Source organism: Littorina saxatilis, linkage group LG6 (assembly GCF_037325665.1).
Source record: "Littorina saxatilis isolate snail1 linkage group LG6, US_GU_Lsax_2.0, whole genome shotgun sequence".
Taxonomy (NCBI): Eukaryota; Metazoa; Mollusca; class Gastropoda; order Littorinimorpha; family Littorinidae; genus Littorina; species Littorina saxatilis.
In genome coordinates, this window is record NC_090250.1 from 34,674,314 (window position 1) to 34,694,718 (window position 20,405).

Genomic DNA, 20,405 nt, shown 5'->3' on the forward strand with positions numbered 1-20,405 from the left:
TGCTACTTCTCCTCGCTCTATGCATGTAGCAAATCATCTCTCGTGTTTGGCTCCTCAGGGCTTGGCTCCTTCTTTTTTGAGAGTCAGGCGCTCAGCCATTTCTTCTACTCTGAAGCAATTAGGGCATAGCATTAACCTGGGCGGTGTAATTGATAGTGTCCTTAAGGGGGCAGCGTTTGGTTTTACGAAGGCTAAGTCCCCTCTTCCCGTGTGGGACTTATTTTTTTTTGGTACGCAAGTTTCTAGCCTCTTCGGATTTCGAACCTTTAGCTTCAGCGAGCTTAGCTAACTTGACTCGTAAAGCCTTGTTCCTCGTTTTGTTAGCCTCTGCCGTAGAGGCAGTGAGGTGCACGCTCTTTCAGGCCTGGCTAAGGATATTTCTTTTGAGAGCTATGGCTCTTTTGTTTTAAGATTTCGGCCGGGGTTCCTTGCCGAAAACCAAAAACATGGTCTGTCCTCCTCTGTTATTCGCATTCCTCCTTTAAGTGGGATTCTTGCGTCTGGTGACCCTGATATGGTCAATTGTCCTGTTCGTACTCTTACCAGCTACTTATCCCGTACCACGCCTATTAGGTCTAGGGACCAAAAACTGCTCTTCATCTCAGTTAACACTGAAAGGAGCAAGGACTTGTCGCGGGTCACTTTGGTAAGATGGGTCTCTACGCTTATTAAACAAGCGTATGCGTGGTGGCACAGACAAGTTGGGATTGGGCATTCTGTCCTTCCTAGGAAGTTGTCAAGAACTCATGAAGCCAGAGCCTGGGCTACTTCTCTGGCAGTCCTCCGCTCAGGCGTGCTGGCAGAGGTCCTAGACGCTGCCTACTGGAAATCGCAGGGCGTCTTCATCAACTTTTACCTGCGAGATGTGGCCAGCACTCGTCATGATGGCAGTAGCTCCCTACCAGCCATTGTCGCTGCTGGACAAGTGGAATTTTGTTTTCCCACCTCCTTCATTAGCATTCTGCTGTATGTGAGTTGGGATAAGATATGTAATTTAATTGAAAATTTTAATCTAAATTTTAATTTGATTATATACTTACCCAACTCACATAGTGGATACCCGCCCTCCTGCCCCGCTTTTGGGGTTTTATGGGGGTTTTTCCTAAAAAAGAGGGAAATTTTTCTATGTTCGCTTTCGATAGAATGATTCAAAGATGGCGGCAAGGTCAGGAAGTCACGTGTGACTTTGTCCTGTTAAGGGGTCAAGGTAGCTCTTTTTTAGGGTGACCTCCCCTTGTTACCAAGGCGATGCTATTCAGCGTCCTAGCACTAAACTGAAGTAAATTGCTGTATGTGAGTTGGGTAAGTATATAATCAAATTAAAATTTAGATTAAAATTTTCAATTCATACTGATGATTTGTTGACGATGATGATGACGTCATGATGATTTGTTGACAATGAGGATGATCTCATGATGATTTCTTGATGATGATGATGATGATGAAGAAGTCGTGATTTTCTGAGGATGTTGATGATGATGACGTTATGATGATTTCATGAAGATGATGATGATTTCTTGATGATGATGATGATGATGAAGAAGTCATGATTTTCTGAGGATGTTGATGATGATGACGTTATGATGATTTCATGAAGATGATGATGATGTCATGATGATTTCTTGACTGAGCATGATGATGGTTTAATTTTTTAGGACTTCGATGCCTGGTTCAACACAGAGAACTTTGTGGACAACAACCAGATGGTGGAGAGGTTGCACAACGTAAGTTAACACTTTTTCACATTTGATGGAGGGATTTTTTCCCCCTCTCCCATTCTAACTTTCTCTCATACTCACTTTGGCCAAAATAGTATTCCTGGATGATAAAATTAGAATTCAGATTGAAGTATGGAGTATGTGAAATTAGAAGGAAAAAACCTTTGCATGAAGGCAGAAGGGTTGGTTGGGTAGGGCTGAACTGTACTTTGAGTGCTTGCTTTTCTGGAACAGACTTACTTAAAGACAATGCCTTAAGAACAAGGTAATTTTGAAGGCTCATCTGAAATGTTGCGATTGGCAAGATTGCATTTTATCCTAGATTGCATTTTATTCTCTTGGACATTTGTGTTGTGTTTCTGCGTGAGCTTTGACTTGTGTGTTAGGATTTTTTTGTGAGCTTTGACCTGAGTGCTTCAGCTTGTGTGAACAGGTGCTGAGGCCGTTCTTGCTGCGTCGTATCAAGGCCGACGTGGAGAAAAAGCTTCTGCCCAAGAAGGAGACCAAGATCTTTGTGGGCCTCAGCAAGATGCAGAGAGAGCTGTGAGTCAAACACTTCAAATTGTTCTGAGCCGGTATGCAGGAGTTGAGTTTAGAGACTTTAGGCAGGGATAAACTGCATTGAGGGTACACAGACCTGGGAACCCATACGATTTCGTCATATTTTGTACGCCTCATTGTCTAAAATACGATCAGTACGGTCGGTGAAAAAAAATACGAGGAAAAAAATTCCTAGACTACTTTTTTGAGTCACTTGAGAAAAAGTGACTCTATGTAATCGGTCAGTGTTAGTCCGTAGACACCACCTTAACGTTGGACTTTTCTCGGAAACTATCAAAGCGATCGGGCTCATATTTTGTTTAGTCGTGACCTCCAATGACCTCTACACTTTAGGAAAAATTAGACATTTTATATCTTTGACAAAGTTCATCGGATGTGATTGAAACTTTGTAGGATTATTCTTTACATCAAAGTATTTACATCTGTAGCCTTTTACGAACGTTATCAGAAAAACAAGGGAGATAACTAGCCTTTTCTGTTCGGCAACACACAACTTAACGTTGGGCTTTTCTCGGAAACTATAAAAGTGACCGGGCTCAAATTTTATGTGAACGTGACTCATTGTGTTGTGAATAGCAATTTCTTCCTGTCCATCTGATGCCTCATATAATATTCAGAACTGCGAAAGTGACTCGATCGAGCGTTTGCTCTTCTTGTTTTCACAAGCACATCCCTGCCATTCCTGTATATTTAACTGGGGCACTGTTTATATTAATGATTAAACATAACTGGATAACTCTGCATTTGATCAATGATTACAGCTTTTGTCATTAAACATTGAAAGATGCAATTGTTTTAAATGTATTGGTAAACTTAATTAACGGTGCAACGGACGCGTGCGAAGCATGTTGAATCATGGATGTTTAAATGCTGTGTGGAGTAGGAGTACACTCATTTTTTCTGAAAATACGCCAAGGTTGTTTGAAAATACTCCAAGTGCAAAACCCGGACTAAAGTCTCTAACCTTGACTTGCATGCTGGCCCTGCTTGTTTTTGTCTGTGCACTGTGTTGATTTGGTTTAGGAATGTTATTTTGAATTCCGATGTTGACTTTTGCTTGAAGGTCGGATGACTTTGAGGTTTGATTGTGTGATTGAAATAGGTGTGAACACCTTGCGGAAGGTTTTGAATTCTTAAATTTGTTAATAAAATGTTTAGCTTTGCACAATGTTTCATATTTGTTGGTAATCCTTATTACAACAGTAAACCTGTGATTTTTGAGGGGGAAAAGCAGCTGTGTAGCTGAAGCTATTCTTATGATGATTGTCATGATCCCCCCCGCGGGTTAGGGGGAAGAATTTACTCGATGCTCCCGAGCATGTTGTAAGAGTCGACTAACGGATTCTGTTTCTCTTTTTACCCTTGTTAAGTGTTTCTTGTATAGAATATAGTCAATTTTTGTAAAGATTTTAGTCAAGCAGTATGTAAAAAATGTTAAGTCCTTTGTACTGGAAACTTGCATTCTCCCAGTAAGGTAATATATTGTACTACGTTGCAAGCCCCTGGAGCAAATTTTTGATTAGTGCTTTTGTGAACAAGAAACAATTGACAAGTGGCTCTATCCCATCTCCCCCCTTTCCCCGTCGCGATATAACCTTCGTGGTTGAAAACGACGTTAAACACCAAATAAAGAAAGAAAGATTGTCATGATGAAGTGTCACTGCAGTACTTTAAAGTTATATCATGCTCATTTCACTATCTAGTTATCAAGCCTCATAGCTTTGCAGTTTGACAGTGAAATTGTTTGTGATACACAGCTACACGAAGATCCTAATGAAGGACATTGATGTTGTAAACGGCGCTGGCAAGTCAGACAAGATGCGTCTCCTCAACATTCTCATGCAGCTGAGAAAGTGTTCCAACCACCCCTACCTCTTTGACGGCATGGAGCCAGGTGAGTTTTCTGCTGTCATCATTTTCCCATATCCACAGACAAACAGGCATGCCAACACTCGGACAAACCCGCAGAAGAATCCAATTGCCAGATTAAAAGTTGTTAACAGCATTTAAAAAGTTCATGGCTGTTCGAATAAAGGTGCATTTTAAAATATTCTTGCAAGCCACAGGCATCTTGAGAAGTTAGTCTGACAGTAAAGTCTCAAACTAATCCATTGTAAAATCTTCTCGGGAACAATGCTAACTTTTTGGATTCTGCTGTTTGTATTAGTATGTGTGGTATGTGTGGGCGAGTAATCTTGCTGTTAACAAATAAGGCATACAATGGCCTGATTAGAAGATTGACTCTGAACCAGAATGTTCTGGCATTAAAAATGAATGTGTCATTGATCAATATCTGATGCCTAGGCTGAACACAGTGCATTTTTTCTTCTTTTTTGTTGTTGGTCGTTACCATGTTTTACTTGCTGTTCTAAACCTTGCAAATCTGTTGTTCTTTTCTATTGGGATTATTTGTATTATTTGTTTTGCTTTTATTTTTCATTTTTGACTCACATGCGAAGCAAAAGTGAGTCTATGTACTCACCCGAGTCGTCCGTCCGTCCGTCCGGAAAACTTTAACGTTGGATATTTCTTGGACACTATTCAGTCTATCAGTACCAAATTTGGCAAGATGGTGTATGATGACAAGGCCCCAAAAAGCATACATAGCATCTTGACCTTGCTTCAAGGTCAAGGTCGCAGGGGCCATAAATGTTGTCTAAAAAACAGGTATTTTTCACATTTTTCCCATTTTCTCTGAAGTTTTTGAGATTGAATACCTCACCTACATATGATATATAGGGCAAAGTAAGCCCCATCTTTTGATACCAGTTTGGTTTACCTTGCTTCAAGGTCAAGGTCACAGGAGCTCTTCAAAGTTGGATTGTATACATATTTTGAAGTGACCTTGACCCTGAACTATGGAAGATAACTGTTTCAAACTTAAAAATTATGTGGGGCACATGTTATGCTTTCATCATGAGACACATTTGGTCACATATGATCAAGGTCAAGGTCACTTTGACCCTTATGAAATGTGACCAAAATAAGGTAGTGAACCACTAAAAGTGACCATATCTCATGGTAGAAAGAGCCAATAAGCACCATTGTACTTCCTATGTCTTGAATTAACAGCTTTGTGTTGCATGACCTTGGATGACCTTGACCTTGGGTCAAGGTCACATGTATTTTGGTAGGAAAAATGTGTAAAGCAGTTCTTAGTGTATGATGTCATTGCTAGGTTTAGTTACCCTAAAGGTCGAGGTCAAGCATGTGAGTCGTATGGGCTTTGCCCTTCTTGTTATAGTTTATTGGTTAGCTTGCCTGTTAAGTCTTTGACAAGAAAGGTGACTGAGTTCTAACTCGTTCCTCTGCGTTGCTGTATTTTTTAACAACATGAATGTGTGTGCAGGTCCCCCATACACGACAGACTTCCACCTAGTGGAGAACTGCGGCAAAATGGTGATTCTGGACAAACTGCTGCCAAGGATGAAGGAGAACGGTCAGTAGTCTAATGGGAATTAAGCTGGTTCCTCATCATCATCATCATCATCATCATCATCGTTCTGGCTGTACATCTATCCAGTAGTAGACAAAAAACTTCACATTGTTTCTCTTCTCCTTCTGCGATCCCATGTAATGTTTTTATATATAAATAAACAGTTGACAATCAGACAAGTGCATGTTATTTGTTTAATTGATACACTATATGCTGGTTTTGTGCACAGATTCACGTGTGCTGATCTTCAGTCAGATGACACGTATGCTGGACATTCTGGAAGATTACTGTTTCTGGAAGCAATACGATTACTGCCGTCTGGATGGATCCACCCCACACGAAGACAGAGAGGTGAGATGTCTTGCTGCTTTTGAGCCCGAATCTACACTGTGTACATTTATGTTGGAGCGGATACTGTGTGATGTGTTGATCAGAATCATAGCCTGTAAATGTTGTTGAATCTACAGTTTCATCTCTGGTAGTTTTTTGTTTTTGGTGATATTTGTCCAGAGTTCACATTGTCAAGGATGCTTATTTTTAAAAATGTATGTCACCAGCCAGTTTAAAAATGAGATGGTTTGTGAAGATTCTTGGTTCACAGACCCTGAAGGAGGTGTTGACTCTCTGAGAAGGAGAAAGGATAGAAAAGAGCTTAACATAATGTTTTAACAATGCTGTTTTTAATGAGGCATATTGTATACCTACATGATTGTTGTTGTCTACAGAAATGCATAGAAATGACATGGCCTTGATGGTTTTGAAGGTTTGATGGAAGGAATCGGAAAAGGTGCTGACATGCAGAGAATAAAAATCACAGTTTTTTTGTAGACATAGCTTTTCTTTCAGATAAGTCAAAATGTATATAATTATGTGTGTTAGGCCAAAAAAAAATAGGTGTGGTTACGGTAACATAGCCAAAAAAAAATAGGGTAGGAAGTTAGGCAAATCACTTTTTTTGTTTTTAACTTTTTTTTCTAATGTGTACAAATTAAACCTACATGACAGGGAAATAAGTGTGCAACTCGAGCGATTTCGCTTTTATTGCGTTTTCTGCACTCGTGTTTTTTTTGTGTTTTTTTTGGTGGCAAATGTAATAAAAAGTTATAGGGTCGGCCCCTAAAAATAGGGTAGGTCGGGTTACCGTAACCACACCTATTTTTTTTTTTAGGCCTTACTACTATGTTCTGTGTGCAGAAATCCATTCTGGAGTTTAACGCTCCTGACAGCTCCAAGTTTGTCTTCATGTTGAGTACCCGTGCGGGAGGTTTGGGAATCAACCTGGCCACCGCTGACATCGTCATTCTCTTTGACTCGGACTGGAACCCACAAGTTGACCTGCAGGCTATGGTAGGATTTTTGGTCTGATCTCACCTACAACTATTAACTTTTTGTTATTGTAGATGCTCTAGGCCCATCACCAAAAAGATTGGGAATTTGGGGGGGGGGGGGGGGGGGGGGAGGCTTGGCCTGGGCTTAAAGATAAGTAGTATCTTGAGGGTTGTTTTTACGCTGAATGGTTATTCATTCGTAATTGTAGAGCTTGGTTTTATACACACACAGCACAGCACTGCACTGCACTGCACCGCACAGCACAACACAACACAACATAACACACACACACAAAACAACACACAACACAAAATCAAACAAGAAGATACATGCAACCCAACAAAAAGAGGCTAAGAGGGCAGTATATGAAGAGGGCAGGCCAGGATGTGATTTTGATCTAACTATTGCCTTTGCATGATTGACAGGACCGAGCTCATCGAATCGGCCAGAAGAAGCAGGTTCAGGTGTTCCGCTTCCTGACAGAAAACACAGTGGAGGAACGCATCGTGGAACGAGCTGAAATGAAACTCAAGCTGGACAACGTTGTCATCCAACAAGGTACAGAAAGTGTGACATACCCGATGAAAACTACAATGTTTTATAAAGTCGAACGTTTTTGCTGATAAAAAGTTTCAAAAGAAGAATGGGAGGTGTGGTTATGCTTGTTTCTTCGTATCTTTTCTGGAAAAAGTAAAGTCACGTGACTTATTGGATTAACTTTTTGTTTGTCAGCAAGAGAGCCTCTCTTTGCTCTCTATCCGTCCTGCTTTTACTTGTGGTGTGTGATGTGGGAATTGTATATTTGCTGGACGGATTAAGATGAAAATAAAACAATCAAACCTGAAAACAAAATGTATTGAAAACAGCAAGGAAGACTGCATTCCACGGTGCTGGATCTCCGCAACGATGATTTCTGCAGTGTCGGTTTAGCGCGAAACAAGGCAGCCACAGTAGCAGAAGGATGCAAAAAAAGAAAGAGAACAAACTTGTAGGATAAATAGAAATCCAAAACACCTTTGTGAATGTTTGGTTTTGTCCTGAATTATACGTTTTCAATAACTAAACCTTTTTTGATTGCAGAATAGACTCAAGAATCAAAATGTAACTGTCCCTATAAAAACAAGGAACATTGCCATGCAGTGTCGGGCGGTTACAGACATGAAATACATCACATTTACTAAGAATTAAGAATTGCACTAAAACCAACAACACTAAAGCACATCACATTTACTAAGAATTAAGAGTTGCACTAAAATACATCTGAAATTCCTAAGCAGTCACTCACGGGATAAGTGTTAGACACAAGTCAGCAGTGTATTTTTTTACCCTTATTGCTGTGGTTTTGCAGGTCGTCTGGTGGACAACACCACCAACAAGCTGGGCAAGGATGAGGTGCTGAACATGATCCGTCACGGGGCCAGCCACGTCTTTGCCTCCAAGGACAGCGAGATCACGGACGAGGACATCGACTCCATCATCGCCAAGGGAGTGCAGAAGGTAAGAGAGGGGGATGAACTCAAGTTGATAGTCGAGAGAGTTTTAGCAAAAATGAAGAGGTTGCTGATGATCCATTGGCTTTTGTGTTTTGCTGGTGTCTTTTATGCTTTGCTTATTTGTTCGTTTATTGATCAGTTGATAACTTTTTCATTCTTTTATGCTTAGCGAATTTGCTTGTTTATTGATCAGTTGATAACTTCTTAATTCTTTTATACTATGCTTATTTATTTGTTTATTGATCAGTTGATAAATTGTTCATTCTTTTATGCTTTGCTAATTTGCTTGTTTATTGATCAGTTGATAACTTCTTAATTCTTTTATACTATGCTTATTTATTTGTTTATGGATCAGTTGATAAATTGTTCATTCTTTTATGCTTTGCTAATTTGCTTGTTTATTGATCAGTTGATAAATTGTTCATGCCTGAAATTAATTATTTGGGCTCCCGAGATTATAAGTTAAAGGTGATGATGAGTAATTCAAATCTATCTCTATCTCCCTTTTTCACAACCAGTTTTGTTTTGTGCTGAGTTTGTAGCAGCAAAGTTTTATAGTTTGTGTTGGATTTAAAAAAAAAAAATTTGTGTTTAGCAAATAAGTTTGGGCCAAATCTCAAATTCTTTTAAAATGTGAAAACACGTGTTTAAATCCTGTTTGATCCTTTATTTTCTTGCTGTGCAGACAACAGAACTGAAGAAGAAGCTGGACGATCTGGGCGAGAGCAGTCTCCGCACGTTCACCATGGACACGCAGGACTCCGTCTACCAGTTTGAAGGCGAGGATTACCGTGAGAAACAGAAGCTGGGCACGCTGGGCGGCTGGATTGAGCCCCCAAAGCGAGAGCGCAAAGCCAACTACGCAGTGGACGCTTATTTCAGAGAGGCGCTACGTGTGAGCGAGCCTAAAGCCCCGAAGGCCCCACGTCCGCCCAAGCAGCCCAACATTCAGGATTTCCAGTTCTTCCCTCCACGCTTGTTTGAACTTCTCGACAAGGAGATCTACTTCTACCGCAAGTCCATTGGATACAGGGTAAGTCAGTTAATATCAGCGAAGAAAAAGACCTGCAGAAAACATCTCAATTCAGACTTGCAGAAGACATCTCAATTCAGACTTGCAGAAGACATCTCAATTCAGACTTGCAGAAGACATCTCAATTTAGACTTGCAGAAGACATCTCAATTTAGACTTGCAGAAGACATCTCAATTCAGACTTGCAGAAGACATCTCAATTCAGACTTGCACAAGACATCTCAATTCAGACTTGCAGAAGACATCTCAATTCAGATTTGCAGAAGACATCTCAATTCAGACTTGCACAAGACATCTCAATTCAGACTTGCACAAGACATCTCAATTCAGACTTGCACAAGACATCTCAATTCAGACTTGCAGAAGACATCTCAATTCAGACTTGCAGAAAACATCTCAATCAGACTTGCAGAAGACATCTCAATTCAGACTTGCAGAAGACATCTCAATTTAGACTTGCAGAAGACATCTCAATTCAGACTTGCAGAAGACATCTCAATTTAGACTTGCAGAAGACATCTCAATTCAGACTTGCAGAAGACATCTCAATTCAGACTTGCAGAAGACATCTCAATTCAGACTTGCAGAAGACATCTCAATTCAGACTTGCAGAAGACATCTCAATTTAGACTTGAAGAAGACATCTCAATTCAGACTTGCAGAAGAAGTTCATGTTAATATTTGATCTCAAAGTTTGAGGTCTGCGAGGAGAGAAAAAGTCAGTGCAGATTTAAAGTTTTACCTTCTTTTCATGAGTCCTGAGAGCCTGTAGAGATTTTGAAGGTTTGTACAGTAAAGCATCAACAGAAAGAATGATTTGTTATTGCACGTCAAAATAACCAACATTTGCTGAAAGTGCAGGAAAAAGAAACACAACTTGTCAATTACAATGGTTTATTTATCGCTTGTTGGTTCTGGAGCAATCTGTGAGGTCAAAACTATCCATGAGGAATACCATTCAGACAGGTTGGTTCTGGTGTAAAGTGATGTAAACTGTTGAATTCTTTCTTTCTTTCTTTATTTGGTGTTTAACGTCGTTTTCAACCATTCAAGGTTATATCGCGACGGAACTGTTGAATATCAATATGAGGCTTATATCGCGCATATTCCGTGGGTACAGTTCTAGGCGCTCTGCAATGATGCCGTGTGAGATGGAATTTTATACGGCCAGTAGATTGCAGCCATTTCGGCGCATATTTACCTTTCACGGCCTATTATTCCAAGTCACACGGGTATAGGTAGACAATTATTAACTGTGCCTAAGCAATTTTGCCAGGAAAGACCCTTTTGTCAATCGTGGGATCTTTAACGTGCACACCCAATGTACAGTAGTCCCTTCCATTTCCGGCCCTTTCGTGGGCGTGAACCTGCCTGGAGCGGCCAGCTTTCCCATGACTAATGAGTTTTCCTTCTATAATTGACTCTTAATGGCCGTTAACCTGTCTGACGCGGTCAACGGTCACTGATTTTTGCCCTAAGGTGCCCCTCTTACTCGACAGGAGCGGCCACTTAACGGCCACTTGTCACTTTCGCGGGCGAGCGCCTGTGGCTCTCCCCGCCCACCCACCTCCCACCTGCTATCTGGCCGTTAGAAATCAGCACCTGTCCACTTTCTATAACTGTTAACACATGTATCGCCTGTTAATAAAGCTGACGAGTCAAACTCAAGATTGTTTTTGTTTACATTGGAGTGTGAGCGATCGCTGCGTGTTTGTGTTTGTTTGTTTCGTGAATGAAGACGTGAGTGATTGTTGAGTGATTATTTGAAGCCTTTGCAAGCCCGTCAAGAATTTGTTCAGTCAGTCAGTCAGTCTTTCAGAATGGCAACACAAACTCCAACAAAGAAAAGACTGGTGCTGACTTTAGAGCAAAGAGTGAAGGTTATTAAGGCAGCAGAGAATACTTACGCATGCGCAAACTGTAAATACAGACATGCGCATACATGTACATTTACGGTAGTCACTTCCGGATCGATCACAGCTGATGTGAGTTTGAAACACTTGTTTATCTGACACTCAAATACATATATAATAATCCAAACAACACACATAGAAACATACGAAACAATAGCTTAGCCAGGACGATCGAGTTAAACACGCAAATAATTAAGATGTATAAACAAAAGCAAAACTAACAGAGACAATGAATCGGCGGCTCGTGTATGATCGCTTTCTTTTCTTCATGAAAACTTGATCGTGTTTTTGGGGGTTTTTTGGAGGAGGAGGGGGCCTGTAATGAACGGCCACCTGATATTTGCGGTCACCTTTGCAATGACTAATGGGTGACCGGATATGGCAGGTACTACTGTAGTGTACACGGGGGGTGTTCGGACACCGAAGAGAGTCTGCACACAAAGTTGACTCTGTGAAATAAATTTCCGCCGAACGTGGGGACGAAGTCACGCTGTCAGCGGCCAGCTGAATACAAATCCAGCGCACTACCAACTGAGCTATATCCCCGCCCCAGTCTAGTTGTTTGCAGTTGATACACAAGTTGTTTTCATTTGTGCATTTTTTCCATCTGTCCAGGTACCCAAGAACCCTGACCTAGGTGCGGATGCTGACCGTGTGCGGAAAGAGGAGCAGACCAGAATCGACGAATCAGAACAGCTGACAGAGGAAGAGTTGACGGAAAAGGAAGATCTACTCAAAGAGGTACGAGATTGTTGTGTGTACGTTTGTAATCTTGTGTCACTTGAACTGTATGATAACTTTCTTCTGTGGTACTTCACCTCTGGTAATGTTCAGTATTTTGGAAAGGGATCGTGTCAGTGACAAAAAAAATTACATTTGACATGGACTAAATTTACAGAAGTTCAGCAAAAATGACTATTTGTCTCAGGGTAGCTAGAATACCTGCATTTCTTCATGTAGTTATTCATGAATATCTCTGTGTTCATTCTTCATACAAGTTATGATGGCATTGTTTGATATGAGATCAGGCAGAGAAGTGTGCCTGGGAAAAAAGGCCCAGGCCAGGACCTGTTTATAATTAAAAAGAAAAAAGTTTCAAATTTGTTCATCCACTTGATAGATTGATAGATTGATTGAAATTAATGTATTAGTGAATGTTTGTTTTGTCTGTAATCAAACATCCCATAAAACTTACCTTTCTGAAAATTTAATTTGTGAAATTAGCATTGGTATAATAAATCAGTCTCCCCATCAGCAGACTAAACTATTGTAATCCTCTGTTGCAGGGCTTCACGAACTGGACCAAGCGGGATTTCCAGCAGTTCATCAAGGCCAACGAAAAGTATGGTCGCGATGACATCGACTCCATTGCCAGAGAGGTTGAAGGGAAGACGCCAGAAGAGGTAAACCACTGTTATTATCTTGTACTCCACTACTATCTTGTACACAGCTATTATTCTCTTGTACGCAATTTAGGGGAAACTATCAGCAAATTTGCAGTTGTCCCTGTTTTGCCTTAGTAGCTACTTTGTGTCCAAGCATGGAATGAATCAGTCAAACTATTTCTTAAGGATGCTGTAACTTTGAAATGCACATTTATGTAGATTAAGTCTTTTGCAAGACTATGGGTGTTCCCCCCCCTGCCATTTAGGCAGTCATACTCAGATTTCAGGGGATTTATTATCTTGATGGAGTCCCCATCTCTGAACAGTTGTCATATTGCTTACCCTTTGCATTTATTTTACATAAGGATTTGTGTAAAACCTGAAGGGAATGTCTGATGTTTGAAATTGAGAGATTACAAACACCACTGAAAAAGACAGTTGTAACAGTTGTAAATATACTCTGCTAGGACACTCACAACAACAGATCCAATATTGAGTGAGATTTTGAATTATTTATTTGTCAGTTTTCTACAGTACTAATTCAGTAATTGTCCTGAATTGGCAAAAAAAGATAGAAGGTACATGAAAAACCAATGACCAACCAACCTGTCCTGATTGATTTATTTATTTGTAATTACAGGTGATCCAGTACTCCACGGTGTTTTGGGATCGTTGCAATGAGCTGCAGGACATTGAGCGTATCATGGCGCAGATTGACCGCGGAGAGACTCGCATCCAGAGACGTATCAGCATCAAGAAAGCCCTAGATGCCAAGGTAAACCACGTTTTGTTTTCATGACCTTGTTTTGCGATCACTTGTTTTTTTGTCTTGCGGCATTTGGTGTTGCTTCTTGTGACTGTATATTCTATCTCTTTATGTTCTATTTGATGAATTATTCAGCCATAGGTTCCCCAAAGATGATGTTGTTAGAGCTTCTTTTTTTCAGTATGTAGTCCTTTTTCGTTGATCATTCAGCCAGTCAGTTGGTCATTCTTTTTTTTGTTAGCTTTTGCATGCTTTAATTCATATGTAAAATTTCGTAACTTTCACATGTCAAACGTTGAAAGTATGCGACCTGACATACTCCTCTTAATATCAGTCTGTGTTATGATGATGGCCAGGGTTGAAGTGCAACGGGAAAGTTACCATCACCACCCAGCTGCGTGGTTGGATTGGTCAGAATTTAAAAAAAAACTCAATCTCAACCAATCCGACCCAATGATCAGCTCCCACTTAGTTGGTAACTTTATCGTGCATATCAACCCAAGTCTTACTTGCCTTTTGCTGCCCGTATATTTTTACAAATTGAATAACAAAACCCCCTCACACTTTTTATCTCCACTCAGATGGCACGGTACAGGGCCCCATTCCACCAGCTGCGCATCCAGTACGGCACCAACAAGGGCAAGAACTACACGGAGGAGGAGGATCGCTTCCTGGTCTGCATGCTGCACAAGCTGGGCTTCGACAAGGAGAACGTGTACGACGAACTGAGGCAGGCTGTCAGGCAGGCACCCCAGTTCCGCTTCGACTGGTTCATCAAGTCCAGGACTGCCATGGTGAGTGAGACGCTGGGAGAAGTACAGTGGAACCCCTCTATTCAGACCCTCCCATTTAAGACTTCCTCCATTTTAAGACCTTGCTTTTTCAGATTTTCTGTTCATTACACCTGTGAATTTATCTCCATTTTAAAACTCCTTCCTTTTAAAAACCTGATTTTCTGGATTTTTTGAGGTTTTAAAAGGGGGGTTCCACTGCATACATTTGCAGTGTAGGTCCCAGTCTTCCCTCAGAGATGCATACTATTTGGACTGGGTGGCCGAGTGGTAACGCACTTGCGCTCGGAAGCGAGAGGTTGCGAGTTCGACCCTGGGTCAGGGCGTTAGCAATTTTCTCCCCCCTTTCCTAACCTAGGTGGTGGGTTCAAGTGCTAGTCTTTCGGATGAGACGAAAAACCGAGGTCCCTTCGTGTACACTACATTGGGGTGTGCACGTTAAAGATCCCACGATTGACAAAAGGGTCTTTCCTGGCAAAATTGTATAGGCATAGATAAAAATGTCCACCAAAATACCCGTGTGACTTGGAATAATAGGCCGTGAAAAGTAGGATATGCGCCGAAATGGCTGCGATCTGCTGGCCGATGTGAATGCGTGATGTATTGTGTAAAAAATTCCAACTCACACGGCATAAATAAATCCCTGCGCCTTGAATATGTGCGCGATATAAATTGCATAAAAATAAAAAATTAAAAATAAATCCCTGCGGTTAGAACTGTACCCACGGAATACGCGCGATATAAGCCTCATATTGATTGATCTGACACATTGGTCTGACCCTTGCCAGTCAGTCACTCAGTACTTTTGAGGTGTAAGAGGTCTTTGGACCACTAATTTTTCTATCAAGCAGGAAAAGAAAGGAAATTTGGACATATCCATATTTTCAACCTAGGTCAAACTGACCTATTGTACAGTACCAGAAGATTTTCACTGTGGTTACAAGTTTAAGGATGAACACCAGTGTAAATCATCTTTTACCCTTCATTATTCGCTTAAATTGCAGACTGGGAGGCAAATGCTGCTGCAGGTTTTACACTACTGCACAAATATTCAGCAATAATTGTGACAAATGCTGCGGCGGGTTTTCCTATGTGTGTTACACAACTAATGAGCAATCTTTGTAAATTACAGCGTGTGAGCATCTATGCTTATCTGTTACTTGAGTTTGATGAATTCATGAGGATTTATATATTTCACCTCGTTGTGTCCTCAGGAGCTGCAGAGACGTTGCAACACTCTCATCACGCTGATCGAACGAGAGAACATGGAGCTTGAGGAGAGGGAGAAGGCAGATCGCAGGAAGCGTGGCGGACCCAAGTCTGGCACACCGGGCAAGGTTTGTGTGAATGTCTTACTGATTGGTCCAGAGTGTGGCTCTTTCTGCCTTGTCTGTCTGTGTTTTGGTAGCAAAATAGATGTTCGTTTTCCTCATATCATGCTTGGAGCAGTAAAGTTGAGCGAGAACAATGTAAGGAGTGATGGAACTAGAACTTACATGCTCGAGAGAGAAAGAAAGAAAAAGAAAGAAACAAAGAGAGAGAGAACTCATGTAAAGGGGACATTTTATCTGTATTTGGGAAAAGCATGGATGCATGGGTGTTACTCTTCCGGCTTTTGCCTGATTTCCGGTTTTTGAAAAAATCTGAAGCCGGAAATTCCGGTTTTCCGTTTCGTTTCGCTAAGTTGAAATAACGAGCAGCGGTTCCGATCCGACTTTTGACATCGGTTCGCGTGCTTTCTCGGTTCGCTACCTTGGATTTGCCGCCATCTTGCTTATTATGATTTGGTTTCGTCGGTGTCGAGAAACTTTCTTTCAAACTTGAGCATTTTGCTCGATCAAAATGCCTTACATGAAAAACTAGAGGAAGGTGTTACAAACAAGTGGAGGTGGGAATGGTTGGGAAAGGGGGGAAACGTGCTGCTTTACAGAGTGCAGGAGACATTCGTTCCTTCTTCAAAAAGCCTCGCATGGATACATTATAGGACTCAGATCAGAAGCAGTGTTTGTGTGTGGCTTTGATAATGCCACTCAACTCAAGAAAACGCGGGAAGCCTTGTTTCTTGTTTCTTGTCAGACATTTTTCGAATGCTCTAGAATTTTTTTTGAATTATTGACGGTGCTTTTGCTTGGTTGGTTGGGACAGTAAAGTATCCCATTTGTATTATTTTTGTGGACTTTTTTTGTTTCTGCTTCTTTTCTTCTTGTATGGTTTCTGACTGTGAGAATGCTGGAAATGGCCACTATATGCTTTCATTTTGGCAAATTTGCTTCAGCGTTGCCCCCCTGAACCCCCCAACGGGGCGCTGCCCCTGTGCCCCGCCGGGGCCTCGGCGGCCCCTGGACCCCTGCCTTTCAGGTTTTTTGATTTTTCCCAGTAACACCCATGTGGATGTGTATGTTACGAAATGATCAGGTAAAGGCCACAAAAAAAAAGTCTGTTTACGGTAACATAGGCAAAAAAAATAGGGTCGGTAGGTCGGGATTTTTTTCCCTTTTTTTTTCTTCCAAAAAAACATATTTTTAAGTTATTTTGCCAAAAAACAGACTTTTTTTAAATTATTTTTTTATTATTTATTGACTCACATGCGAAGCAAAAGTGAGTCTATGTACTCACCCGAGTCGTCCGTCCGTCCGTCCGTTAGAGCCACAATTCAGAATTGAAAGAAAAACAAGAAGCTCAGAAGGTGGCACAAACTTGTGCATTTGTCCTTTTTTGACTCACATGCGAAGCAAAAGTGAGTCTATGTACTCACCCGAGTCGTCCGTCCGTCCGTCCGGAAAACTTTAACGTTGGATATTTCTTGGACACTATTCAGTCTATCAGTACCAAATTTGGCAAGATGGTGTATGATGACAAGGCCCCAAAAAACATACATAGCATCTTGACCTTGCTTCAAGGTCAAGGTCGCAGGGGCCATAAATGTTGCCTAAAAAACAGCTATTTTTCACATTTTTCACATTTTCTCTGAAGTTTTTGAGATTCAATACCTCACCTATATATGATATATAGGGCAAAGTAAGCCCCATCTTTTGATACCAGTTTGGTTTACCTTGCTTCAAGGTCAAGGTCACAGGAGCTCTTCAAAGTTGGATTGTATACATATTTTGAAGTGACCTTGACCCTGAACTATGGAAGATAACTGTTTCAAACTTAAAAATTATGTGGGGCACATGTTATGCTTTCATCATGAGACACATTTGGTCACATATGATCAAGGTCAAGGTCACTTTGACCCTTATGAAATGTGACCAAAATAAGGTAGTGAACCACTAAAAGTGACCATATCTCATGGTAGAAAGAGCCAATAAGCACCATTGTACTTCCTATGTCTTGAATTAACAGCTTTGTGTTGCATGACCTTGGATGACCTTGACCTTGGGTCAAGGTCACATGTATTTTGGTAGGAAAAATGTGTAAAGCATGTGAGTCGTATGGGCTTTGCCCTTCTTGTTTATTTATTTTTTTCCCCAAATGCCAAAAAAAAGTCTAGGGTCGCGTGAAAAAATAGGGTCGTTCGGGAAACCGTAAACAGGCTATTTTTGTTTTTTGGCCTAAAGGGACTGATTTCTTTTTGAGTTCTTTAGCCTCCAATGTGAAGAGAAGATGATTTAACATTCTGGTCAAAAGGAAAAGGACATCTGAGGCAGTAATTTTGTTATATTTTGTCGACCTTTTGCAAAATGTTGGACTTTTGGTGTTTGTCTTTTTCAGAGTGCACAAAAACGCAAAGCAGATGGAACGCCAGATAACCGTGGCCGACCAAAGAAGAAGAAGGCATGATTTTGAAGCATGACTAAAGACATCATCACCAAGTACAGTGTGTCAACAGCTTCTTTAGGTTGGAGAGAGACATCTGGAAAGAACTCTTTGGGCAGTGTGGGCATAAAGCAACAAGTGTCGGGAGTTGGCTAACATTCTGCACCAGATTTGGTTTTTTTTATGAATCACACCTTATAAAAGTTTATTGAGAAAATGGAAAACAACCACCAAATGAAGGAAGAATTTGGTGGTTAAAGTGCTCTTGTTAATGTGTATTTTAACGTCACACATTAGAAATGAACAGAAAAATTCACAGAATTAAAAGCAAGTACAGGAAGTTTGTGAAAAATTTGTTCTACTATCAGTCCTTTTAGCAAATGTTCACTCTTCGTAATGCGCAATTAAAGCATTGGTGTGTGTCAAGTGGCAACTAATGTTATCAATATCCTTATAGTTAAAAATCTCTCGAGCCTTTAACTGAAGTGATCTATTTAGCATTTATTTCTGTGGATCAAAAAGAGGGCATATATTGATTGTGAAAGGAATGCTTAGTCAAGGGACCTAATTTATTATCTGTATGTACCAAGAGAAGTAACTCCAGTGTCGACTTGCTTGGAGGAAGTTATATCTGTGTTGGTTCATATTTTGCAGTTGTCTTTATGTGTGAAAATCACTGTTGCATCAGATTCATATTGGTACAGCAGAGAAGAGAGAGAGGTAGGGGCACAACAAGGTGAACAGTAGGCACTGAACTGGTCTTGCACCATATAGGCTGTATTCAATAAATGGGAGGTCCATAATCTGAGAAAGGAAACAATGAATCAAGAAACTAAAACCCAGGTGCACATCTGCGGCACCTAGGGAGTGTACGTGCACACTATCTTGTTCCTGCCTCTTGCCATCTCAGAGGTATGGCAACCACAGACAAAAAAGAGTTATCTCCCTTACCTTCTAGAAATTTCCGGAACTGTCCAGTTAATTTTTCATTCTTCATTTCTTCCCCTCATAGGAGCAACAGCGAGTCTCTAATATCACTGGCATGATGTGCTAAAAAGAGTTATCTCCCTTACCTTCTAGAAATTTCCGGAACTGTCCAGTTAATTTTTCATTCTTCATTTCTTCCCCTCATAGGAGCAATAGCAAGTCTCTAATATCACTGGCATGATGTGCTTGCTACAGGTGAACAGTTATCGCCCTTACCTTCTAGAAATTTCCGGAACTGTCCAGTTAATTTTTCATTCTTCATTTCTTCCCCTCATAGGAGCAACAGCGAGTCTCTAATATCACTGGCATGATGTGCTTGCTACAGGTGAACAGTAGGCACTGAACTGGTCTTGCACCATATAGGCTGTATTCAATAAATGGGAGGTCCATATTCTGAGAAAGGAAACAGTGAATCAAGAAACTAAAACCCAGGTGCACATCTGCGGCACCTAGGGAGTGTACGTGCACACTATCTTGTTCCTGCCTCTTGCCATCTCAGAGGTATGGCGACCACAGACAGACACACAGACACACAGACACACAGACAGACACTCTCTTTTATTATATGTATAGATAGATGTTGTGTCCTGTGTTTTGAATATGTCCATGAAAATGTCATTGATTTTGTTCCATTTTCTTCTATCACATTCTTAATATCACTTCAGCTCTTAAATTCATTCAACTGTTGTGAACAATACAATATAGAAATTGATGGAAAAGTGCTCTCATCACATACTTCAGTTTACTTTACTCAATCTTTGTGCTCTGTTCATCACATTTTCTGCATTGCATCATTTTTAAACTTTTGACATTTTCATTTCATCCTAAACGTTTTTTGTGCTATTTGAATGTTGTCTGTGTAGACATGTTCAGTATGGAGAAACTGCAATCAGTTTTTTCATGTTGTAATAAATAGTTACAAAATATTCACTTCAGCATTCTTTTTGGCTTATTTGGACAGTATGGATGTGTGTTTGTTTGGGACAGAATAAAAAAAGCTCAAAGGACATTACTTTAGTATTGTTTCTGCAGCATGGTATGTGGGCTAAGAAAAGAGAACCCACCTCTGCCCAAAATATTGGTGCAAAATAATGGTATCAAACTGTAACATTTTTGTGCTAGTATGAAAATCAAGTGTCTGGGAAGTCAGGGTGCGTATGTCTCTGTGTGAGGTATTGACATTGTAAAGCCCAAGTGAGGGTGCGTATGTCTGTGTGTGAGGTATTGACATTGT

At 40.7% G+C, this 20,405-nt stretch overlaps 1 protein-coding gene across 1 annotated transcript in view; it reads left to right on the plus strand.

The window, feature by feature from the left end:
* The window catches only part of LOC138969081 (SWI/SNF-related matrix-associated actin-dependent regulator of chromatin subfamily A member 5-like), a 36,539-nt gene extending 16,438 nt beyond the window's left edge, over positions 1-20,101 (plus strand). The window contains exons 9-23 of the mRNA XM_070341789.1: positions 1,656-1,724; positions 2,152-2,261; positions 4,037-4,173; positions 5,629-5,718; positions 5,945-6,066; positions 6,910-7,062; positions 7,470-7,602; positions 8,393-8,541; positions 9,223-9,570; positions 12,099-12,224; positions 12,770-12,886; positions 13,509-13,643; positions 14,216-14,428; positions 15,640-15,762; positions 18,140-20,101. Coding sequence (XP_070197890.1) covers positions 1,656-1,724; positions 2,152-2,261; positions 4,037-4,173; positions 5,629-5,718; positions 5,945-6,066; positions 6,910-7,062; positions 7,470-7,602; positions 8,393-8,541; positions 9,223-9,570; positions 12,099-12,224; positions 12,770-12,886; positions 13,509-13,643; positions 14,216-14,428; positions 15,640-15,762; positions 18,140-18,208 — 2,094 coding nt within the window. The 3' untranslated portion in view covers positions 18,209-20,101. The remainder of the gene's footprint in view (positions 1-1,655; positions 1,725-2,151; positions 2,262-4,036; positions 4,174-5,628; positions 5,719-5,944; positions 6,067-6,909; positions 7,063-7,469; positions 7,603-8,392; positions 8,542-9,222; positions 9,571-12,098; positions 12,225-12,769; positions 12,887-13,508; positions 13,644-14,215; positions 14,429-15,639; positions 15,763-18,139) is intronic.
* The last annotated feature ends 304 nt before the right edge of the window (positions 20,102-20,405 follow it).